Here is a 25242-nt window from a genome sequence, read left to right as displayed (position 1 = left end):
GGGGCACTTTGTGCACAGACTTCGTGTACATGCCAAAATGCATGTCAGAAATGTGTAAAAATACTGCTTCTCTCATACAATCTATTAACATAATTTCAAAGATATCACGTGCACTCATTTTCTCAGGGTTAGTGGGATTCCATCTAAATTAAATGGAATTGTGGCAATTGCATGAAGAAATCAAGTGGTTTTCTTTTATAAATCATTAGTTGCTTTTGATGGGAATTTTTTGTGTGTGGTTAGACCTGCTCCAACTTTTTTTTTTACAATAGAACAGAATAGCCCTTTATTGTCTTTGTGCATGTACAACAACATTTTTGTGTGGACTGATTCTGTGTGGATAATTTGAAAGCAAGAAAAATGATCCACATGTGAAAAAATATTCAAGACAGTTGCCAATTTTCGCAGGAGTGGATGTCCCCAAAAATCCACCCCTAGGTCAGACTATGCAATGCTCAAAGAAATTACAACAAACCTTAAGAGCTACAGCTCAACAACAATAAAAGCGCTATATAAATACAGGCCATCTACCATTTTACCATTTACCAATATCATCAGTTGAACAAGTTATTGAATCATATGTTGGACTTAGTTATTAACAAACTTTCTGTATTTTGGCTTAGTCTTCTTTTAAACCCCACTGGGTGTCTCACTGTGAGAAGTACCCTCTGGTGCTCTCTATAAGCATTTAGACTTATGCTTTTACGCAGCACTGAGTCAGCTGTATGTCTTCCCAAGCTTATGCGCTGCTTCCGTTTTGCTTGCCAGAAAAAAAAGTAATTTCCTTGGATTGTTTTGTTTTTTTGCCTGTGATTGTGTCTACATATTTTAGAACCATAAATAAATGAATGTTTCATTTGGTGCTTGTTTTGTGCTAGTTTTCAGATTCTTTTGAAATAATAATTGGTTGTGGACTAGCTTTTCATGTAATTAATACCTGACAGTACATTCAAAGTGAGAACTGCCCTTTAAAACGAACTATAGACTCCGCCCACACAGCCCGCCTCTGGTAGACGCCGGACTAGCGAACCAGCGAACCCGACCATTGGCGGACGGATTGTGAGACACCCAGAGAGCCAGAGATCTCGGGAGTGTATGAAGCTGACTATCAAGTTCAGGCTCTCTTCGCCACGTAAAGTCGGTCTACGTTAGATCACGATGAGTACATCAGAGTCTTTGGATCGTATGGAAGTGTGTGAAAGCCTCTTAACATGGGTAAGTAATCGAGTTATAGTTGTTTTTCCGCTGACAGACGGTTCTCCGGCGCCCCGGCGACGCTAGCTAGGCTAATGGTAGCTCGAAGAGCTAACGGGAGTAACGTTAGCTGGCTAGAGGAAAATGACTCGCCTCACAGTGGTTACGTATGCAGGCCAGCTGTTTGCTGTGTTTAGCTGCTGATGTGTTGGTTGCTAGCCGCCAGCACACCACATACCATGGCTTAACTATTGATTTTTGATTCATGCGCTGTGTAATCGGGCTTTTATCTAACGTTATTTGAGCTTTCGTTTACTAAATCCCTACCGAATGGTGTGTCAAACCGCATTGGCCTTGTTATGATTTAAAGCTTCTTTTGGTCAAACCTTTTTTGTCTTTTCTTATGGTATGAGGATAAACGCTCGGCGTCTGCTTTGGGATTAAATTCCTGTCATCGTTGTTCAGTGTAGCATATTATTATGTTCGCCTTTCTTCCTCATTCCTTCTTCTGAATAAAATGTTAATGCTAAATAACTTCTTGGGCTTGGATTTTTAACCAGACATTACCCTATATTGTTGATGCTCAGAGGCTGAAAACTGGGATTTAAGCTAAAGGCGTCGGACTGTAGAGTCACGTGCTGCAGACTGGTATATGTTTACATTGATCAATGAGGTCTCCCAACACTGGGTTTCTAGAAAAGGCATAACACGTTGTACTTGGAAAGCTGTCACATCCTCATTTACCATAGTATGACGTGACGATTGCTGATGGTTAAACCAGTGACCTTAAGGTTAATAAAGTGCTGCTCAGGCATTTGACTGGATGGAACGTTATGAAAACTCTGCATGGAAAAATTACATGTTTTCACAATACTCTAGTGGTAGAAATGTCAGAATTGTATAATGGAAACATCTATCTGGTGTTGGTTATATTGGAGCTGAGTTCATGCATGCTACCCTGCTTCTCTAATGTCAGCATATCTGCACACAAGCTGGTTTCTGAGCAGGTTCACTTGGGTCACCTGGATGTTGTTGTGTGATACTTGAAGCCATAAAACATCCAGTGATTCCAGAAACTTCACTGAAGATGTGTCAAGAAGAGCAGTAGATGACCCCACAGATTAGTTTTACACACATAGCATAAAATAATTGATTCCCTTTGTGAAAAGGCCCAGTAAACCTTTGTCATAGTGATAATGGATCTGGCAAACATGCCTCACATACCTTACATGCCTATTAACAGTGAAGATACATCAGTGACTAATTAGGACTAAAACGAGACAAGTGTTACTGGTTTAGATTAGTGCAGCATTAAGATCAAGCATAGCTGATTTTCATGCATGTTCTTTGAATTAAATTTGCAAGTACTATTTAATGACTTTGTAAATACTAGATTTGTTTGGAGAAACACTATTTACCTTCCCAGCTTTCTAGTTCAAAGTCTATAATATCCAAATGTGTTTGCATGAAGAGCAATGCAGGCAATTATCCTTTAAATTCAGGGTGAGCCATTCAGCTTCATGTATTCTGCCTGCTGAATGGTCCGCCTTGCAAGCGCCCACAGCTAAAACAAGTGGAATATTTCCTGGACTGAGAACACGTGATTATCTCCCACTGCATGCTACATGTGAGTGTGTGTAGCTTTGGTAATTATCCAGACTGTTAATGAAAAATTAACTAGATATTTAGTATATATATTATACTAATATATATAGTATAGATATTTCTCAACTCATACTTTAAATATATAGGGTTGCACATGACTGGAAAATACACATCATGTACTTTTACTGTCATTATATGAAATTACTGGATGTTTAAAAAGAATTAATGAATAAAAGCCACAGGATTTAATGTTTTTGTTGTTTTTCATTAATTTGCCCTTGGGAAGGTTTGGTATCACAGCAGGTAGAGCAGGTCATCTACTAACTGGAAGGTCGGTGGTTTGATCCTTTTTGCTCCAGTCTGCGTGGCAGAGTGTCTTTGGGAACGATACTGAACCCAGAGTTATTCTTAATGCATGTATCAGAGTGTGAATGTGCAGCACTTAGATGCTGCACATTCACACATAGAGAGAAGTTATTGTGTGAATGAGACATGTTGTATAAGGCCAGAATGCTTGAGTAGAAAGCCCTATATGAGAATCAGCCATTTACCATTAAATCTGAGAAAACACACAGGAGATGGTTAGTCTGGTGTATTTATCAATGTTGTGATTTAGGGTTTCGATGCGCTGCAGATTTGAAAAAGGCTAATCCGGCCTCTTAATACGTGATCGCTTACATTCTAAACTTTATTTAGTCGTGCACACGTTCTCCACAGCTGAGCATGTCCTGACCCAGCTGTTACTGCAAACTTTTAGGTGTGGATTTCCTGTTGGGTCTCAGTCCACCCCATGTGTTACCACCAACTTATGTACTACAGCTGACATTTATAATAACATGATTGTTTATTGTTTTTGGTTGACTAGCTAAGTTTTTACTTTTCACTACACGCTCATTTCCAAAAGTACATATGAAACCAAGTTTACGTGTTGCAGTGGCTTATGAAACACATCTTGATGAAGCATTGTTTTGGTTCAGTGGCCCTTTATGGTCTATACTGTCAGTCAATGTGTTCTTATTAATGCAAGAATTATCTGTGATGGCCAAAAATGTTTGTGGTAAACCAGGTAGTCTAATGTGAAGTTCCTGGTCAACCCTTTTAATACACTGCTGACTCGTGAGCTGAACCTGAGCAAAATTGGAGCCTCCAGTTTACAATACCTCAGTTTACACGATACGTTTTTCATAACTATAGTTTGTATCAGTTAATGACCCATATGGAAAAAAAAAAATATATATATATATACAGTGGGGCAAAAAAGTATTTAGTCAGCCACCGATTGTGCAAGTTCCCCCACTTAAAATGATGACAGAGGTCAGTAATTTGCACCAGAGGTACACTTCAACTGTGAGAGACAGAATGTGGAAAAAAAAATCCATGAATCCACATGGTAGGATTTGTAAAGAATTTATTCGTAAATCAGGGTGGAAAATAAGTATTTGGTCACCTCAAACAAGGAAAATCTCTGGCTCTCACAGACCTGTAACGTCTTCTGTACGAAGCTTTTCTGTCCCCCACTCGTTACCTGTATGAATGGCACCTGTTTGAACTCATCATCTGTATAAAAGACACCTGTCCACAGCCTCAAACAGTCAGACTCCAAACTCCGCCATGGCCAAGACCAAAGAGCTTTCGAAGGACACCAGGAAAAGTATTGTAGACCTGCACCAGACTGGGAAGAGTGAATCTACAATAGGCAAGCAGCTTGGTGTGAAAAAATCAACTGTGGGAGCAATCATCAGAAAATGGAAGACATACAAGACCACTGATAATCTCCCTCGATCTGGGGCTCCACGCAAGATCTCATCCCGTGGGGTCAAAATGATCATGAGAACGGTGAGCAAAGATCCCAGAACCACACGGGGGGACCTGGTGAATGACCTGCAGAGAGCTGGGACCAAAGTAACAAAGGTCACCATCAGTAACACACTACAACGGCAGGGAATCAAATCCCGCAGTGCCAGACGTGTTCCGCTGCTGAAGCCAGTGCATGTCCAGGCCCGTCTGAAGTTTGCCAGAGAGCACATGGATGATACAGCAGAGGATTGGGAGAATGTCATGTGGTCAGATGAAAACAAAGTAGAACTTTTTGGTATAAACTCAACTCGTCGTGTTTGGAGGAAGAAGAATACTGAGTTGCATCCCAAGAACACCATACCTACTGTGAAGCATGGGGGTGGAAACATCATGCTATGGGGCTGTTTTTCTGCCAAGGGGACAGGACGACTGATCCGTGTTAAGGACAGAATGAATGGGGCCATGTATCGTGAGATTTTGAGCCAAAACCTCCTTCCATCAGTGAGAACTTTGAAGATGAAACGAGGCTGGGTCTTCCAACATGACAATGATCCAAAACACACCGCCCGGGCAACAAAGGAGTGGCTCCGTAAGAAGCATTTGAAAGTCCTGGAGTGGCCTAGCCAGTCTCCAGACCTCAACCCCATAGAAAATCTGTGGCGGGAGTTGAAAGTCCGTGTTGCTCGGCGACAGCCCCAAAACATCACTGCTCTCGAGAAGATCTGCATGGAGGAATGGGCCAAAATACCAGCTACTGTGTGTGCAAACCTGGTAAAGACCTATAGTAAACGTTTGACCTCTGTTATTGCCAACAAAGGTTATGTTACAAAGTATTGAGTTGTATTTTTGTTATTGACCAAATACTTATTTTCCACCCTGATTTACGAATAAATTCTTTACAAATCCTACCATGTGGATTCATGGATTTTTCTTTCACATTCTGTCTCTCACAGTTGAAGTGTACCTCTGGTGCAAATTACTGACCTCTGTCATCATTTTAAGTGGGGGAACTTGCACAATCGGTAGCTGACTAAATACTTTTTTGCCCCACTGTATATATATCTCTTATAAAGTTTGTATCTGTGTATTGTGTCTTGTGTGAAACTTGTATGAAAAGCATACGAGAGTGAAAACAGATATACTGTAAGATCCATTGAAAAATTATATATAATTGTAATATAATGTAATGTATATAATGAAACTTGTATGTTTTGGATACTTACTAAAACAATATATGAAAGTAATGAGAAAGTGGCCACTTTCATGAGTAAATCATATAAGTTTTTACTATTTCTTTTCCATATGGGGTGCTAGTAAACATGTCGCTTTTGCCTGGTTTCTTTTAACGCAGAGAAAAATCCAAGTGAGCTCCAAGCGAAGCAAAATTCCTCACTACAAATCACATGAGAATTTTCACTCCGCTTATTGGCCAGATGGATTTCCGGAAGGAGCAATAAAAGTAAACTACAGCAAGAAGGTGCTGTGTTCTGGACATTTGGAGAACATGGAAAATTTTGGGGTTTTTTTTTCACGGCTAATTGCTAGCCCATACAGACCTTTGCACATCTATAAACAAACTGCTCTGTAGTTCATTTGGAGCCGCACTGAGACCAACATCTTCAAAGGGTCTCGAATTGGTTGTTTTTGTCCACACCTGCGATTATTGTGTTCACAATCTATAAAAGTGAACCACACCAAGGGGGAAAACAAACCAGAGTTCGGTTTTAAACATAGGTTAGGGACTATAGTGGATATCTAGAAGGTATCTTTGGACCGCTTCCCACTTGTTTAAGAGAAGTTGCCTTGAGCAGGACAAAAGGGTAGCTGTCGAAGCAGTTTTTCATAAAAATCCAGGGTGTGCAGACGGTACTATTCCAGTAGTTGCTGAAGTGGTTGTTGGCCTTATTTTGCTCTCTCGTAAGTGCTTCAAGGCTTCTTGATTAGTATAATCGTAACAAGCTGAATGGAAGGTGATCCTGATAATTAAGAGGACATTTATTAGCCCAGTTTTGCTCTTGGACGAGTGCTTCAGGGTTCCACGATTAGTTTAATTAAAATAAGCTGATTGGAACATGAGCTGATGATGTCATTCAGAGGACATTTAGTAGCCTAGCGCTATCTCAAAAGTTGACATCCCATCTGAAATCAATAAAGTTTGAATTAGGCTTATATTATAAAATATTATATATAATATTTTACACTGGGGCTCATATTCTGTTGCCCTTTAGTCGAGGCAACACAAAGGTCTATCACCGAAGTTTTCTTTCCAAGACAGTATTTACCAAAGCATAGGAAATACTAACTAGATTTAGTCCTCTGTAACTACCGATTGCATGTATTTAGCTCTTGATTCACATAAACGTAGAGACTATAAAGGGGATGGATATAAAATTAAATCATATTTTTTATATTCAGTGATGTAATCCAGCATATTGGCGATAAACATTAGGTTTGATTGAAGGCTGATTGGCTATTTGTGACTGATGTAATTACTGGGTTAATTGTTTTTAGATTTGTGCCTGATCAACATTCAAGACACCAAATGTGACATAATTAACTAATCTCTAAAGGCGTTTTTATGAGGATAAGTGTACTGAACAGAATGATACTTGGCTTCATTCATGGAAAACGTGACTGCACAATGTCCTGCACCTGCACATAAAGCAACCCACCTGCACTGGTCAGCTTTGGCTTTTATTAGAAATCACATCAGCATACATTCCTTTCCGATGCTTTGTTATATAGTGTTACTCTATGTATTGCGCTGGTTTGGACAGTGGGACATGCAGCTAAAGCTGTCAAGCTCACATTACCATGAAAGCCACTATTGTTTAGAAAGAATAGTGTAGGATCTTTTTCAAGCTACAGCCACACAAAAATGAAAGGAAATTTTTATCAGTCAGCAAAGTGGAAAAGTAGCTGATTGATTTAAGATGACTTGAGGTAATACGTTAAATCAAGCACAAAAGCACATTGCGTGTCAGGGGCCGTGAATTCATTTCTTTTGTACAACTGTCACAGCGTGTTGTCAGCTAAGGACTGCCCGGCATAGTGTCACGTTTGTTAGTGGTCAGTGTGGTTTTTGCAGGGCTGGCTATTCCTTTATTTTCTTTCCTTGTCTGCCTTTCCTGCAAAAGGAAACGATGCAGACCAAATATTGCTGTTGTGCAGTACTAAGTTCATAACAATAGGGATCCATGCAGCCGTTTCTACTTAGATGTTTGTCTTGTCTCAGTTCCTCTTAACTCAGTGGCTGTTCAAAAGAAAAGGGATTTGTGTTGTTGCCGTGCTCGTATTTTAGTAACACATTTTAATACTGCCTAAAAAAGCTAACACAGCAAATGTTTTAAGAGGCAAGTCTTGCTATTATCGTCTATCCCAGTTCCATCAAATATAGGAAGTTAGTAAGTAATTGTATCCTGTACTTTAAAGCTGGCAAAAGAGTTTAAGTGAGCTGGTAGATGGAGTGAAAACTGTGGGTGTGGGTAATCAGGTGAAGTTTCTCTGCCTTTTCCCCAGTAATTGGTGTTACATAATCACGACTATTGTTTAGGTTCTCTTTTGTGTTGGCTCCTGGTCAGTGTCTGGCTTTCTGTTCCTGCTGCCTAGGACTATTTGACAAATCGCTTATTTTGAAAGCAGTAATAGATAAAGTTTTGCAGCTAATTGGCCCCCCAATGTAATTACAGTGCAAAAAAAAAAGACAAGCGGAAAAGACTCAAAATTCGTATCTAAACTGTAGCGTTACCTTTCATGTCCAGCCTAAATACAACTCTAGTCTAAAAGCTGTCCTTGTAGATGGATGTTACTGCAATGTCATGCTCTCCTCATACCACATGAGCTGTGTCCTTCTAAGGTGCACAGTGTCAAGTGTCTTCTTGTTTACTAATCTTGTTCTTTCCTAATGATGAAATAGTGCCGTTAGTTGCTTTTCTGTGACATAATAACACACTTCCCATGATCCCAGACTTAAATTGTTAACTTAAAATATAAATTAGTGTGAAACTGTTAAAATAGTTAGAAATCAAATTAGTTTAGTACAGTAAATTCATCCATCCATCCATTTTCTTCCACTTATCAATAAGTATGTGTGTGGGTGTGTAGAACAGTGAATTCATTTTTCATTTTTAATCTTGTTTAAAAAAAAAAAAAAAGATAAAACACTCAGTTTTAAATAAATGTTAAAACTCGGTAGTGACAGCAAACACTTGTAAAAGTCTTGGTCCAGTCAGTCTCTCAGACTTGCAGCGAGATAAACATGTATTCAGTTCAGCCTTTTCAATTTCAACCCCGGCATAACAAAGCAGGGTGGGAAAACGTACTAGACATGAATTAAAATGATGACACTCACAGAGACAAGCAGGTAGAACCGGGACAAAGTTGCTGGTGTCTTTTTGGTACCTCTGTGTCATTCATTCAGTTTATGTCACTCACAGAAAAATAGATTGCCGCAAGAAACAAACCTCACTAACCTGTGTCGTTGTTGATGAGCAAAATATGTGGACGGCTGGTTGGCTTTTACTTTTAATAGAGGCCTTGCATTATGTATATACTATACTATATAATAGAAAGTGAGGGAGACAGAAGTATGTACAAACAGGATTTTAACTAGGTTTTTCATCCCTTTTCTTAGTGTATCTTCTTCCTTTGGCTCTTGTAAAGTTGGCATGCAGACTGATATCACTTCTTTCTGGGCAACAGACTTTCTGCCAGAGGGGTATGCTACAGAAAAATATGGAGGGTAGGAAGAGAAGACATGTGAAATAGTTAGAAGGGACATAATGAAATAATGATATAATAGAAATTGAGCAGAATGACAAGTGAAGTCCGCAAGAGCAGTAAGTGTGAGTTCTTGTTAGTACTGTGGATGATTGAGAGTTATTAAAAGGCACCATTATAAAATTTGCAATGCGTACGGTGGATCTGCTCAGTGGACAGCAGATAAGTGTGTGATGATACTAGCCAGCATACAGCTGTGACAGTATGATTGTGAGCAAGGGATTCCCTAAAACAGGGCGTTTAATCTTATAATAGGTTTTTTCTAGTGTTTCAAACATGTTATGCTGTTTTCAACACACTGGTTACTCCTGTATAATTGTATAGTTTAGTTCTGTAACCAGCGCTTTGTTTACTTATTTCAGATCCAGACATTTGGAGTAGAGGCTCCATGCAAGACTGTAGAAGACCTGACAAGTGGTGTTGTCATGGCACAAGTTCTACAGAAAATGTAAGTAGTTACTGTTAATGTTTGTGTAGAAAGAAAATGCAATGTTTCTAATCAGTTTTTGATGAATTTTATTACATCATTGTAAAGTTTAGGTAAACAAATACAGTTTAATCTCTATAAAGTTATATTAAATCCATAGTCCACAAATGAATAAAAAAAACCCCAGTCATTTCATTTGGTATGCTTTTTTTTTATTTTTACCAAAGCCCACTTTGCATTGTTTTGTTTTGTTTTTTGTCTGAAATTTCTAGAGATGTAGTGTATTTTAGTGATGCTTGGATTAGTAGAATCAAGCCAGACGTTGGAGACAACTGGAGGTTAAAGGTAAACATGACTTACTCTTGATTTCAATAATAGCAAAGTGTGCATGAGATGGGCTTTGTCAAATGGTCTCTTTTTTATCAGTATTTGCTGATTAAACCTGAATTTTACTAATAATATACGTTCTTCTCTTTTACAGATCAGCAATCTAAAGAAAATCTTGAAAGGCATCCTAGACTATATCCAGGAGGTGAGAGTATTTAAATTATTATAATGATTTTAAAATGAACTTTCAGTACTTTACATCCAGACATTCTTGTAGAGGAGAAGTGATTGTCTACTCTACTCCAGTCAGCTTAAGTCATCACAAGTCCTAATAATCCAGTTGTTCTTGAGGTTTCTGATGTGATTTTATTGTTTAAAATTTACTGTTTTATTGGATGTGATACAACTACCGATTGCTAGGTTGCTAAGACGTTGCCATGGTGGTCTGTAGTTAAGCGCGTTTACTTTTCAGGTTATCTGTCGTGTTGTTCTAGCTGAGGAGTAGGATAAGTTCATAAAGTGTGATACTTACTGGAAATGGAGACCATTCGACTTGTAAGTAAAAGTTGTGTCCTTTGAAACGTGTTGGCTGCAGCACTGAGGCACAACTTTTACTTTGTATAAAGCCCTTCATCATTTCTGGTTTGTTTCACTTTTGACAGTTTAACAGCTCGGAGAGTAGCTGGCAAGAGTTTGTCGACAAGTCCATCACTTCCAATCAAACTATAAACGCAACAATATAGTAGTGACCAAAACAATCACAAGGCGGTATTGCCATCTGGTTGAGGAATACACATTTTCCCCTTGCGACAGGTTACACAGGCCTATGTGCCTGGCACTCTAGCAATCGTTTTCCCAGCAACTACAGTCAACTTCCAGCAATGACTTGCAACTGGTCAGTGAATACTATTTCTTTCACTCATCTGGTTGCCAGATGGACTAAACCCCAAAACACTGTATATGTGTGTATATAATATGTAAAATACTTTAAAAAATGCAGACGTACAACTCACTTTTTTAAATTGTTCATAATATTGTGCGCCACCCCCCAGAACACACAACCAGAGCTTGGAGCTCACAGCTCGAGGGGACTGTGAAGGTCCTAGAAGGAACTCTGCTTTGTTCCAATCTGCCTTTATGTTTAAAGCTGGCAGGAAGTGGAATAAGCTCATTGAACTACTGTTTATTGCCACTCTTTCTCATGTGATGTTAAAAGGGGGATTCTCATATAACAGTAATTGTTATATGGGATTTGGTGCTGTGTTACAGTCTGTGTTTTATTGAAGGAACTACCAGTTGAATTTGTGTTAGGATAATTTTTCCTTGCTTACGTGATTTTGTGTATTTGTGTTTATTGCTTGATCTCCCCGGTGACTGTGGATAGAAATGATCTAGTAACTGATGTAAATCTGGTAGAATGCATCTCTTCTCTTAGGAGATTCATGTTCTTGTGCATTGACCCTGATAAATAAATACAAACCAATACAATGTATAGCCCTTACATATTTCATCCTTGTCTCTAGGTCTTAGGCCAGGATATTAATGACTTCCCACTACCTGATGTTAATCTTATTGGAGAACACTCTGATGCAGCTGAGCTTGGAAGGATGTTACAACTTATATTGGGCTGCGCTGTCACCTGTGAACAGAAACAAGGTGAATATTGGATTTAAGAGGCCCATGTTCTGTGTTGTCTCCCTGCTTTACCCACTGATTCAGAAAGTTATGTGCTACTTTATACTTACTTACTCTTAATTTTGGTTTTCTCTCTAATCCCTAGAATACATCAAAACCATAATGGTGATGGAAGAATCGGTGCAGCATGTTGTCATGACTGCCATCCAAGAGGTACCTTGTTATCTATTTTAGACCTTTAAAAAGTATTATGTGCATATAATAACTAATAAATGAAAGTAAGAGTCTTTGATTCTTGCTTTTTAGTGATCAACAGCTAACTGGTCACATTTTTATGGATAAAAAAACACACTCTGGTCACTGGTATTGTTAATTATAAATTTGAAACCTATTCGATTCAGGAATGATGATAAATAGTAATATTGATACCAATAAAACTAATGGTATCCATCGCTAGTGTTGTTTTCACTTCTAATCATTTTTGTTTGTATCTGTAGCTGATGACTAAAGAGACTCCAGCTACAGGAGGAACTGACTCATATGTGGATCTGGACAGACAGGTATGTAGATTTCAAGCTTTGACAAGCTCCTATGCAGCATTTCACTCAGGTTGAGATCTAGACTTTGACTCCGTCATTGCAACAGTGTGATCGTTACTTTTTCAGCAATCTCTTGTACATTTGCTGCTGTGCTTGGTCTGTTGACCCAATTTTGGCCATGCTGTCAGACAGATGGCCTCACATTTGACTCTTCAATACTTTGGTATACAGATCGGTTCATGATCCACTCAATTACTATAAGGTGCTTCGTACCATCTGTCAGCCATATCCTGTGGCTGACAAATGGTAGGAGGTGTGCTGATTGGCTGTATTTGGTTTTTCCTCTGCATCGTCACCAAACATCTCCGGTTTGGTCTCGTCTGTCGTCTGTCCAAAGATCTGCTCTTTTCCAGAGCTCTTGTGCTTTGCTCAGATGTAGCTTTGCAAACCTAAGCCTTGTTTCTGTTTGTTTTAGTGGGGAAAAAATCCTGACAACCCATCAAAACTATCCATACTTGTATACTTGTTCAGTCTTTTTCTATGAACTTTTTCTCATAATCATGTTAGAGCAAAGAACAGCATAGGCTTGAACAAAGTTGTGAAGGTAGCCAGCAAAATAATAGTTTTCCCACAGTCTACTCCTTGCTGTATATGAGCAGCAGGTAGTGTGAAAGGGCTGAGCTATTGTGCTGAGCCAGATTCATCCCCTTCAGAGAATTTGAACCACTTCCTTCAGGCTGCAGACGGAGAAGAACACGAGTAAGATGTCATAGGATCTAAACTTTTTTATTACCTGTGCAGTAGCGTTCTTTAGTTTTATGTCTCTCTTATTTACCTTGTGGATTTTTGTTTGGTTTTTTTTTGGGGGGGGGGGGGGGGGGTTGGAGGATTATGTCTTATGATTTTGTGTACTTGGAAACTTTTGGATGTAAATTTAATAAAAACAACAATGTTTTTATTGTTGTGTGTAGTTTTACTGCTTTTATATTGTCTTTCTATAAACCTTCTTTGCTATTGGATTAGATTGAATTAAAATTATTATTATTTTTTTGATCAGTGAATCCACTGATTAGCAGCACCTGACTGCTACTTACCCTCTTAATTTATATGAAAATATTAAGGATGTACTTAATTTTTCACAAGTCTGCATGGAATTGTTTTCCTTTTTTATTAAGTGTACTACATAAAACATTTTGAGGAGCAGCAGTTCTTGATTTATGCTTAATCTGTTTTCAGCTGAAGAAGACAGTTGAGGAGCTGAATGATGCTTTGGCTACCAAGGAAGAGATTGCCCAGAGGTGTCGCGAGCTTGACTTGCAGGTTGGTTTTGTATGAATAACGGCCAGTGGTTTTAGGCTCTTCACAGCTAGCACCGTGTACATTTACTCTTCCACTACACTCCACTACAACCTATTACAATAAGGTTGTGAACAACTTTTCTGCTCTAACTCATTTGTTACATAAGTGTCATACTTCATAATATAGTTTACAGATATTTTTAGTTACACTTTAAAAGCAGCTCCATTTTTGGATTGATGTCATCAAAATTGTTGATTCAGTTGCTACTGATTGGCATGTCCCATAGTTCCTTATTTAATAATTGCCTTGCCAAATTGGCGATCTGACCCACCAGCCCAAAATCTTCACTGTAAATGAAAGACTGTTAATTGCAGTTGTTGCCAAAAAGTGGAGCTGTAATTTAAAGGGATACTTGCTCTCCACTTGTGTTGAATCAGTTTCCTCTTATCTTTCCTCTTTACTCTTTCAATACTGTTTGCCTTGGTTTAAAGGCTCTCCGTGCCCAAGAGGAGCGTGATAGACTGAGGTTAGACTTTAATGAGCTAGAAGAGAGGGTAAATCCAGACTTTATTTTCTTTGTTTCTTTCTTATGTTCATGGTGTGTGATTTTCTTTAGCCTGCTTGCAACAGGTTCCCCTTTTCCAAATTCTGTGTGCATGTATGTGTACACATTTGTGCACAAGCATTTGTGCACAAGCATTTGTGCAACTGTACACATTGTCCTGTTGGAGCACACCAGGCACAACTGCAGTTTGGTCTGGCTGTGTCAGATGTGGCTTTCTTTTACCTTGGTGTGTCCCATGCTTTTCCACAGCAATAGTAGAAAGCGAGGGAAATAGGTTAACATTTGAATTCAGAAATGAGTCACTTATTGGAAAAATGCGTTCATCACTGTTTAAACATTATGCAGTCTTCAGATTTTTATTTTTTATTTTTTCGGTTACATAACTCTGATCAGCAAGCAGTCAGCAAAATTATTAAGCCTGTACCTGAAGGCACTTGGTATCTTTTGAGGAACCCGTGTGCTGGTTTTGGAATTAATTGCAGCTGATTTTCACCCTGTTTCCTGCGTTTTGAGCTGCACGGTTCGCATCTTTGATGTGATACAGTTTTGTTGCCATAAGGGAATTTTCACAAGGAATTTCGTAGGAATTTTAGACATGGAAGTGTTAAGCTTTTTAGAAGAGAGAGTGAGTCACACCATATTAGTTTAAAATGCATTTTTAAATAAAATAAAAAAGAGCAAATAGATTCACTAGATAATTTTCCTAAAGTCCCAGAAGGATTAAATTATTTTCCAGTGTTTTAAGGCATGTTTATAGACTTGATCCAGGCAAATTAATAAAAATCCCTTCCTTATTGACTGATTATATTAATTTTTTAAAGAAGGTTTGTATTTTCTCTCAACAAATTATATCAATATATCTAATTTTTACTGTTTACATTAAAATGCAGCAGCAGCTTTTGCTTTGCTTTGCCCATCACACTGAGAAAACACCAACCATGTAGCTCTCTCTGCCATGTTGGAGTTAATTGATTTGCCTTATTAAGGTGTGTTTGGTGTGTGTTTGTTAAACTAATGGACCTGGATGCTGTAAAGGAAACAAGCAAATTAAAGTAGCTTACCTACATTGTGAAAGTTATAAATCATCTCTAACTTGTTTCCCTTCTGCATCTCTTCTTTTCATGTGTTTAAAATCCCTTCAATCGATCATTTCCACACCTTTTGTGTTCCCGTTAATCTTTCTTTTCTCCACGCTGTCCCATTTTTCACCTTTTCTTATCCCATTCCTCTCATTTCACTCATGATTTCGTGTATCCCATTCTTTGGCCTTTTCTTCAACACTTCCCTTTCTCCAGGTGGCAGCCCTGCAAGAGGAGAAGAGCAGTTTGCTAGCAGAAAACCAGGTCTTAATGGAGAGACTTAACCAGTCTGACTCCATAGAGGATATAAACAGCCCTGCTGGACGCAGACATCTTCAGTTGCAGACGCAACTGGAGCAGCTACAGGAAGAAACCTTCAGGTCTCGATTTGCATGCAACGTGGAAAGGAATTTCAACAAGTCAGGGTTGAATTGATTAATGCCCAAAATCTGCAGGCTCAATGACACTTGTTTCTAATTCCCTCTAGGTTGGAGGCAGCAAAAGATGATTACCGGATCCGTTGTGAGGAGCTGGAAAAAGAACTTTTGGATGTGAAGTCCCAGAATGAAGACCTTACATCACTGGCTGATGAGGCCCAGTCTCTAAAAGATGAGATTGATGTCCTCAGGTATTTTGAGGATGCAAAACGAACCCTTAACATATTAAAATTATTAAATTAAAACAAACTAAAAAACTAATAAGACAGGAGCTTTGTTGTTTGTAGTAATTCTAGCTAAGGTGCTGTGAAGCACACGTTTTAATTTTAGCATTCATTCATTAGTAGATGTATTGGCCTAAAGACAGAAAATAAAAGAGCCAAGAAAACACTATGGCTTAAAAAACTTTTAGCTTTACAGCTTGTTATCTGTCCATAAACTAAACTTTAACTAATCCAGTGTGGAAATCAGCAGGATCAGTATGACAGTGGTGAAAATAAAACTGCTTGTTGTTTTCATCGCAGGCACTCATCTGACAAGGTGTCAAAACTGGAGGGCACCGTGGAACACTACAAGAAGAAACTGGAGGACATGGGACTGCTCAGAAGACAAGTACAATCTCTCACTCACACGCGCGCACACACACGCGCACACACACAGCAACTTTAATACAGCTTTTATTCTCATGAGTGCTAACACTGCAGTTCTTGAAAACGTGTAAATCAGATTGTGAAACATGACTTTCAGTCTAAAAAAAAAATGTATGTCCGTATTTTCCAGAACAAGCTTATGGAAGAGAAAACCACAGCTTTAATGCAGGCTAATGTTGGCTTAGAGGAAGAGCTACGAAAGGCGAATGCTGCCAAAGCCCAGTTGGAGACGTACAAGAGACAGGTACCTGTTCCTAAATAAATAAGTTTTACATTTTCCCAGTCTTAGTACTGTTTTACAATTTTCATGCTTGTGTAATAATTTTTTAGCGATCAGGTCTTCTTTTGAACTGTCATCTCTCTTCACAGGTGGTTGAACTTCAGAACAGACTGTCAGAGGAGTCTAAAAAGGCGGACAAGATGGAGTTTGAGTATAAACGCCTCAAAGAGAAAGTCGATTCTTTACAAAAAGAAAAAGATGTACGTATATTTAATGTGACTAAAATTAGGACTGATGACATACAAAAGAATTACTTTAATTTTTTGTTTGTTTTGTTTTTATGAAATATGCCACTTTACTGTTCTCTTTTTAGATGAAATCAAATTTGTTACAGCTAGAAAAGCCAAACCTTGTAACTTAGCATGAGAGGAAATTTTGACCAAAGGCTCTTGATAACTGGTACTTGCGCAGCTGTCTGGAAAGTATTTTACTGGAAATGTTTTACTACTAAGCACACTGATGTTGATTCCAGATCCTGCACTTCTGCTGTTTGACCTTCTGTCTGTCTCGCTCATTCACACGTTTGACTCTTTGTCTCTTTATAGCGTATGCGAAGTGAGAGAGATTCATTGAAGGAAACTATTGAGGAATTACACTGTGTTCAAGCTCAAGAGGGACAGTTCACATCAGGTGAAGAAATGTCTTTGTCCTGAAATATAATAGGTGTAGCTTTGCCTCTTATAAGTTTAATGAATTCTTGCTCATCTTATTTACAACTAATATCTGTATTTAAAGGTTTATTCCCATTGGGTAGCAACGATGGTTCTGATTCACTGGCTGCTGAGATCACCACTCCAGAGATGCGGTATGTGTGTGTGTGTGTGTGTGTGTGTGTATATATGTTTTAACCCATATGTTTTTGTGCCAGTTTGATTATTTTAAATGAAAGAGAAGAATAATGATATTAGATCATCCTAGAAGTTGGTTTTTAAAATAAAAAAGAACAAAAAACTAATAACTGAGTAACAAATACAACAGCAAACTATGCAAAAAGAATATAACTAATGCTCTGGTAAAATAAATTCACTTTTTAAGGCTTGATTCCTAAATTTTGGATAGTAAAGTATGTCTCTAGTGTAATTTATTTTACAACCAGATAGTTTCAAGCCCGCTTCAAGGCTTTCTCTGCTGTTTTATGGTGGATGGGTTTAGCTTAAAAACCCTGTAGAGCGTTATGTAATAATTGAGTGTGAGTTACATCAGACTGCCAGCAGCTTTCCAGGACAGCTGTATTTTCTGTTGGCTGGATAATATGCTTAAATTTTTATTCAGTACTTGTGAACCCAGGAAAAATGTGGATTTGTATACAAATCTTCTAAAAGCTACTTTCAGGGAGAGGGAAGGTTAACCCCATCCAGGCAGTTCATTTACTGTAAAGGTAAATGATGAAAACATGTTGTTTTGTGAATGACTAATGACTTTATGTTCCAGTTGATGTCTTTTGGTGACTTTTCAGTATCAACATGCTGCTTTTATAAGAGGCACCTGTTGCCTGTTCATTTGATCTGAACTGTAAAACAGGGAGTCGCACTCGCAGCTGAAAATTCAGTCCCTCAGCCAACTGCACCTCACCTGAAAGTCGTAGTCAGTACCTGTAGTCAGTAATAAATTGTTTGGAAACAACAGTTCCCTTTCAGTCGATTCACTCGGTACAACACATAAGTATGGGATATCACGCCCTCGCGTGTCCTGGCTGAAGAAACCTTTATTCACGCCTTTACGGCAGATGACGTGTGATGACACGCGCAAGGCCCCGCCCGCACATATAGCCGCTGCCATCACCGTCATCCCTCAGTTCTTACGCTCTTCACCTCGCTGAGAACACCTCTGCTGAGTTGGGCTAGCTAGCTACTGCTAGTTAGCTCCGTTGTCTGCCAACTTGAACCTAGCTTAACTGCCCCTGTTGGTGTTAGCCTCCACCGCCCAGCTGGTGCGTAGGCTGCCCGCGGAGCGCTATTTTCAAGTTTTTCTTGTGCAGCGTTTCGCTTTGCGTTTTGGGAATGGACTCCAAACCGAAGCGAGCAAAGCAGAAATCTTCTGTTCGCCCCTGTCCTCAGGGATGTGGTTTCTCTTTGCACGACAGCGACCAGCACGATGCCTGCCCTGTCTGCCTGGGGATCGTCCACGCTAGGAGAGCGTTGACGGAGCCCGAAGCTTGTGCGTTTTGTCGCCAGCTCCGACGCTCGACCCTGGAAAGACGGGTGACGTTTGTGGAAAGAGTGCTGGGACGCTCGGCTGTCGCACGGCATGACCCTCTTCTTTCCGAGTCTGGAGCCCCGGCTTCGTCCGAGTCCGAAGACGAAAATTTTCAGGTCGATGTCCCCGCGATTAGCTGGGCTGACCACATGGAATACGTTGACGGGTTAGCCGATGACGGACCGGAACCATGCAGGAGCGCTGACGGGCTTCAGCCTGGGTTGAAGCCCGCCAGCGCTCCCCAGGAAGACGATGACGTGCTGGACATCGGCCTGGACATCCATGGTTTGTCGGAGGATGAGCAGGAGAGCTCATTGTCGACCCAATATGCCGCCGCTGCTGCGCCGGTCGGCCACGATGACACCTCTCTTTTCTCCCTGTTTCGCCGTGCCGCTGAGAAGCTGCAGGTGGACTGGCCCTCTCCTCCACCAGCTCGGAAGCCGTCGCGGTTTGCGGGTTTTTTCCTTCCACCGGAGCCCGCAACGGCCAAAAACTGCCTCCCCATGTTCCCAGACTTTCTCTGCGAGCTAACAGCGTCATGGGACAAACCTCTGTCTACCCGCGTCACTGTGCCCGGCTATGGACAGTACATGGAATTGGACGGCGCCGAGGGAGCTGGTTTAGCTAACCCACCCCCTATGGAGCCGTCTCTGGCTGCTTATCTGGCCCCGTCCCATAACCATGGTGTCGGTGGCCCCGCAACTCTGCCGTCCAAGCACTGCAGATTCTCGGCCTCGCAGCTGGAGAAGATTTATCGGGCTCAGGCCGGCACCGCTCGAGCCATGAGCTCCGTCACCATGCTCCAGACGTACCAAGCAATGTGCCTGGCGGAGCTTGGATCGCTGGTTCCGGAGGACAGCCCGCTGTCACCTCTTCTTAACGAGGTTAGAGTCACCACGGATTACATCCTCCGTGCGTCTCGCTGTGCAGCGCTCTCCCTGGGCAGAGGGATGGCTTCGACAGTGGTGGCGCAGAGGCACCTGTGGCTGACCCTCTCCGACGTCCCTGATAGAGACAGAGCTGTGTATCTGGACGCACCAGCGTCTGCGGCTGGGTTATTCGGACATTCACTTGAAGCCATTCAGGCTAGATTCGATCTGAGGAAGAAGCAGACGGAAGCTCTGCGCGACATCATCCCCAGACGCCAGCCCAAGCCCACTGCTAGCTCTCACAGGCCCGCCGCTCCTCTGACAGCTGGCAAGAGACCGGCGCCCACTGCTGGAGTGGGAGGGCCGCCGGCGAGAGCACGTACTCCGGCCCGAGCTCCACGCCAGTCGGCCTGGGGCAAAGGCCGGGAGACGCAGGGAGACGCTGCTCTTACCCCTCTGTTGCCGCACAAGAGGTGCCGCTTAAGTTCTGTTCAGGTTGTCAGCCCCAGAAGGCGCTGCACTTCCCTATCGCGGTCTCCCAAGCACATAACCCCTGCACACGGTTCAGATGTGTTGAATGTTCAAGCGACCACATCGAGTGTTCCCGCTGTTTTTCATTGTTATGCCCCGGAAAAGGTGCACCCAACAAAATGTATAAATGTACATGTTCCCATGTTGCAATCAATAAAGAGTGTTGTTTACTCTCAAACAATCTCAAATGCTCAACCTGCAGGCGAAATGAGCCAGGTCAGGCAGGGGATGCAGTCCCCTGCAGACACACTGGGGGGCGACGGCGCCCCGCCGTCAGTGCTGCAGGCCAGCCGGCTGGCTGCTCACTTCCCTCAGTGGCGCGCTTGCGCCCCCTCTCCGTGGGTGCTGCAAACCGTTGCCATGGGTTACCGGTTGCAGTTCCGGGTCAAGCCGCCTCGTTTCCAAAGAGTCGTGAACACGATTGTCAACCCCGAGGCAGCCTTGGTACTCAGAGAGGAAATACAGGCGCTATTACAGAAGAGAGCAATACGGGTGGTCCCCGCTTCGGAGACGGACAAAGGTTGGTACAGCCGTTATTTTGTCATTCCGAAGAAAGGGGGAGGGCTTCGTCCCATCCTCGACCTGCGAGTCTTGAACACGTACCTGCGAACGTACAGGTTCAGGATGCTAACACTCAGACAGCTCCTGAGTGCAGTCGGCCCGGGAGATTGGTTTGCGACAATCGATCTAACAGATGCTTATTTTCATGTCGCTATACACCCGAAACACAGGCAGTTTCTGAGGTTTGCGTTCGAGGGCGTAGCCTACGAATACCTAGTGCTGCCGTTCGGGCTGTCGCTCGCTCCCCGCACCTTTACGAAATGTGCCGAGGCAGCGCTAGCGCCCCTCAGGAAGAGGGGCATCCGCATCTTGGCCTACCTGGACGACTGGGCTCTCGTGGCTTGCTCCAGAGAACAGGCGGAGACGCAGCTGTCGCGGGTTCTGTCACACATTCAGACACTGGGGTTCTCTGTGAACTTTCAGAAGAGCTCGCTAATCCCAGGTCAACAGATCGCTTTTCTCGGTCTGGAAATATGCTCTCTTTCCAGCCGCGCACGGTTGTCAGAGCACAGAGTGGCCGCGTTTCATCGCTGCCTCGCTCAATTTCAGCTGGGACGCAGACTGCGTTTCCAGACGATATTGCGCTTGTTGGGCATGATGGCATCTATGATCGCCGTAGTGCCGCTTGGGCTGTTGAAAATGAGAGCGTTTCAACGCTGGACTCTCTCTCACCGTTTGTGTGCTTCGCGTCACCTCCGGAGGAGGCTGCCGGTAACTGCGTCTTGCATGCTAGCTCTCCGTCCTTGGAGGGAGCCCGGGCTACTGCACCAGGGCTCTCGGATTGGGAGGGTGTTGTTTCGCAAGGTGGTGTCCACAGATGCTTCCCTAAGTGGGTGGGGAGCGCTGTGCGAGGGTGCGTCAGTGAGAGGGATCTGGTCCGCGGCTCAGCGCCAGCTGCACATCAACCACTTAGAGCTGTTGGCAGTGTTCTTAGCTCTAAAGCGTTTCCGTCCAGTCCTGCAGGGCCAGCATGTCTTAGTCAGGACGGACAATTCAACAGTGGTGTCTTATATAAACAGGCAGGGAGGAACACGCTCTCTTCCCCTGTTGCAGCTGTCTCGCTCTCTGCTGTTATGGTGCAGTGTTCATTTTCTGACTCTAAGAGCCACCCATGTCCCGGGCCACCTGAACCTGGGGCCGGACCTTCTCTCCAGGGGGGGTCCTCTGGTGAGAGAATGGAGGTTACACCCTTCAATAGTGGCTCAGATTTGGGATCTATTTGGCGAGGCGCAAATAGATCTTTTTGCTTCCAGGGTGAATGCTCACTGCCCCCTGTACTTCTCCATAATCGACCACGATGCACCCTTGGGCTTGGACGCGCTAGCGCACCAATGGCCAGACGTGCTCCTGTATGCATTTCCCCCAGTGGAAATGATATCTCCAATTCTGGAGAGGGTGCGTCGGCATTCCCTCTCTCTGATCCTGGTGGCCCCTTGGTGGCCCGCGAAGTCGTGGTATGCAGAAATAATCAGCCTGCTTGCAGCAAGTCCTTGGCAGCTTCCTCTCCGCAGGGATCTCCTCTCTCAGGCGGGGGGGGAAGTGTTTCATCCGCGCCCGGATCTGTGGCACCTTCATGCTTACCTGCTGAGAGGTTAAACTTGGTTGCTAAGGGTCTGCCACCTAGTGTGGTAGCGACGATTCAGAGCGCCAGGGCCTCGTCTACTAGAGGCTTGTACGCTTACAAATGGCGAGCCTTCGAGCGATGGTGCCAGGACCGCCACACTCTCCCATTTCAGTGCTCTATTGTGGATGTTTTGACATTCCTGCAGGAGCTGTTGGATAAAGGCCTTTCGTTTTCAACGATCAAGGTTTATTTAGCGGCTATATCTGCTTGTCATATCGGTTTTGACGGGGTGACACCAGGTGCGCATCCCCTCGCCGTGCGTTTTCTGAAAGGGGTTCGCCGGCTGAGGCCCGTGCTTAAGTCCAGTGTCCCGGCTTGGGACTTGTCTTTGGTGCTGGAGGCCCTTTGTGGCCCTCCGTTTGAACCCGTTGAGTCGGTAGATATGACACTTCTTTCGTATAAGACCGCATTACTTCTCGCTTTGGCCTCGGCGAAGCGAGTGGGGGACCTTCATGCGCTGTCTGTGCATCCTGCCTGCACACAGTTTTCTCCTGATGGCCGCAAGGTCGTATTGCGTCCGAATGCCGCCTATCTTCCCAAGGTCATGCCTGCATCTTATAGTTCAATGGAGTTTGAGTTGCTGAGCTTTTGCTCCCCTCCTTTTGAATCTGAGGAGCAGAGGAGGGTGCATTCTCTTTGTCCGGTGCGTGCGCTACGCACCTACATTGAGCGCACTCGGGATGTGCGTTTGTGTGACCAGTTGTTTGTCTGCTTCGCTAATCCGAATAGAGGTAGAGCTCTGTCCAGACAGAGGCTGTCCCACTGGATTGTGGAAGCTATCTCGCTGGCATACAGCACCGGAGGTTTTGCGTTGCCCCACGGGGTGGGAGCTCATTCCACCAGGGGGATGGCGACCTCATGGGCTCTTTTTAGAGGGGTGCCTGTGGCTGATATTTGTGCAGCGGCTAATTGGGCGTCGCCGCACACTTTTGTGCGGTTTTATCGGTTGGATGTTACAGCCCCTTCGGTGGCTCATGCTGTCCTTTCTGCTGGGTCTACCACTCACTAAGGATGTGGTGGTCCCGTTCCGGTTCGGTGGCTGCTCTGCGGGGCGTGTATATAGGTCCCATACTTATGTGTTGTACCGAGTGAATCGACTGAAAGGGAACGATTAGTTATGTCTATAACTTCTGTTCCCTGAAGGAGAGGAACGAGGTACAACACAGGGTGGCCCCACTGAGCAGTTGGCTCGGTGAAGAGCGGCTATCGAACTGAGGGATGACGGTGATGGCAGCGGCTATATGTGCGGGCGGGGCCTTGCGCGTGTCATCACACGTCATCTGCCGTAAAGGCGTGAATAAAGGTTTCTTCAGCCAGGACACGCGAGGGCGTGATATCCCATACTTATGTGTTGTACCTCGTTCCTCTCCTTCAGGGAACAGAAGTTATAGACATAACTAATCGTTCTTCAGTTGGAATGGATTCATGTGCCATGCCCTAAAAACAGGGCTTGACACAAAGCTTCCTACCCATCCTGCTGTTTTGGTGATTAGCTGAATGTAAGGCTCTCAGGTGCTTTATATTCATTTGGCTGTCTGTCACACTAGAGCCCAAGACAAGGCTGGCCTCAAGCTTTATCTCCTGCTGTATTAAATACAGGGAATATCCAACCAAATTTGTGTAGATAACATTTTTGACTCAAGTGTGGAATTTGTCAGATTTAACCCACTGCTGTAACACTGTCAGGAGCACTAAAACGGAGCAGGCCATAGGTATAATTCATTAAGCAGACAGTGTTGTAATAAGGTGATTCACTACAGTGATTAGTTACGCTGAAGTGAATATCTCACTTACACTCACTACTTGACCTGAGCTTGCTTGTGTGTATGTTTCCGTGCACAGGAGTACACCATTTCAAAGTGAGCCCTCTTCCTGTTGTGGTTGAGGTTTCCCTTTCTGCACGTTGTGCCCTATACTAACACGAGATGATAAAATAAATAAATAACAAAATATTGCGAATTTTAAGTTCATCATTTAGACTAATATTCTGAAGCATTTTTGAGACTGTGGTATAAAACAAGAATGCTTGTTATTTGAGTTTAATGCTCTTGATGCTTCTGTGTTTCTAGAGAACACGTGATTCGTCTTCAGCATGAAAACAAGATGCTGAAACTGGCTCAGGAGGGATCAGACAATGAGAAGATCGCTCTGTTGCAGAGTCTACTCGAGGATGCCAACAGGAGAAAAAATGAACTGGAGACAGAGAACAGGTTGGCATCGAGCACAAAGACATATAGCTTATTGGTATTAACAGGAAATCACCTATTACTGAACCCAGTGTCTCACTGATATAGAATCTGAGAAGAGCAAACAATAATATTGTTCTTCCTTTTGGTCTGTTCATATTAATATTGAGCCACATTTTCACTTGTGTGCTGGAATGTGGGTGATTCTCGCCTTTACTTCTCCACACAGTTGTTCTTGTCTTTGTTGTATTTCAGTGAATGACTTATCAGCTAAAAATCTCCTTCTAATATTGGATCTACAACAGTTTATTTTGCAGTTTGGTCACTGATTTGTTGAAAATAACAACACTGTGGTGAAACGTTGTACTTGTTATCTAGGTTGATAAATCAGCGCTTGATGGAGGAACAGAGTCAGGTAGAGGAGCTACAAAAGAATCTTCAAGAACAGGGTTCAAAAGCAGATGATGTAAGTAAATGCTTGTACTCATGTACTCATACTGTGTTTAATTCCAGCACCAGTTTACTGGTGGCAGTAAACACAGAAAGCAATCAAACTACACTTCAGAGAGTGCAGTGCTCTGTTTCTACTGACGGCTTAGGTCCTGGAAAGTCATGTGCAATAGTGAAAAAGGCAACGAACATTTTTTTCACAACATCAGCCT

At 42.6% G+C, this 25242-nt stretch overlaps 1 protein-coding gene across 3 annotated transcripts in view; it reads left to right on the top strand.

The window, feature by feature from the left end:
* Nucleotides 1-1025: 1025 nt before the first annotated feature.
* The window catches only part of hook3 (hook microtubule-tethering protein 3), a 30479-nt gene continuing 6262 nt past the window's right edge, over nucleotides 1026-25242 (top strand). For 2 of the 3 annotated variants that reach the window (XM_026174050.2, XM_080304350.1), the window contains exons 1-17: nucleotides 1026-1215; nucleotides 9738-9823; nucleotides 10075-10147; nucleotides 10284-10334; nucleotides 11653-11785; nucleotides 11910-11977; nucleotides 12262-12324; nucleotides 13540-13623; nucleotides 15463-15626; nucleotides 15734-15874; nucleotides 16208-16295; nucleotides 16464-16577; nucleotides 16703-16813; nucleotides 17159-17243; nucleotides 17349-17418; nucleotides 24464-24604; nucleotides 24959-25046. In XM_026174050.2, the coding sequence (XP_026029835.1) occupies nucleotides 1159-1215; nucleotides 9738-9823; nucleotides 10075-10147; nucleotides 10284-10334; nucleotides 11653-11785; nucleotides 11910-11977; nucleotides 12262-12324; nucleotides 13540-13623; nucleotides 15463-15626; nucleotides 15734-15874; nucleotides 16208-16295; nucleotides 16464-16577; nucleotides 16703-16813; nucleotides 17159-17243; nucleotides 17349-17418; nucleotides 24464-24604; nucleotides 24959-25046 (1617 nt within the window). In that variant the 5' untranslated portion in view covers nucleotides 1026-1158. The remainder of the gene's footprint in view (nucleotides 1216-9737; nucleotides 9824-10074; nucleotides 10148-10283; nucleotides 10335-11652; nucleotides 11786-11909; nucleotides 11978-12261; nucleotides 12325-13539; nucleotides 13624-15462; nucleotides 15627-15733; nucleotides 15875-16207; nucleotides 16296-16463; nucleotides 16578-16702; nucleotides 16814-17158; nucleotides 17244-17348; nucleotides 17419-24463; nucleotides 24605-24958; nucleotides 25047-25242) is intronic. The other variant, XM_080304351.1, reaches the window with a different exon arrangement.

The sequence above is a fragment of the Astatotilapia calliptera genome, chromosome 7 (assembly GCF_964374335.1).
Source record: "Astatotilapia calliptera chromosome 7, fAstCal68.1, whole genome shotgun sequence".
NCBI lineage: Eukaryota > Metazoa > Chordata > Actinopteri > Cichliformes > Cichlidae > Astatotilapia > Astatotilapia calliptera.
The sequence above is the reverse complement of the archived record's forward strand: the minus strand, read 5'-3'. Positions and strand labels throughout refer to the sequence as shown.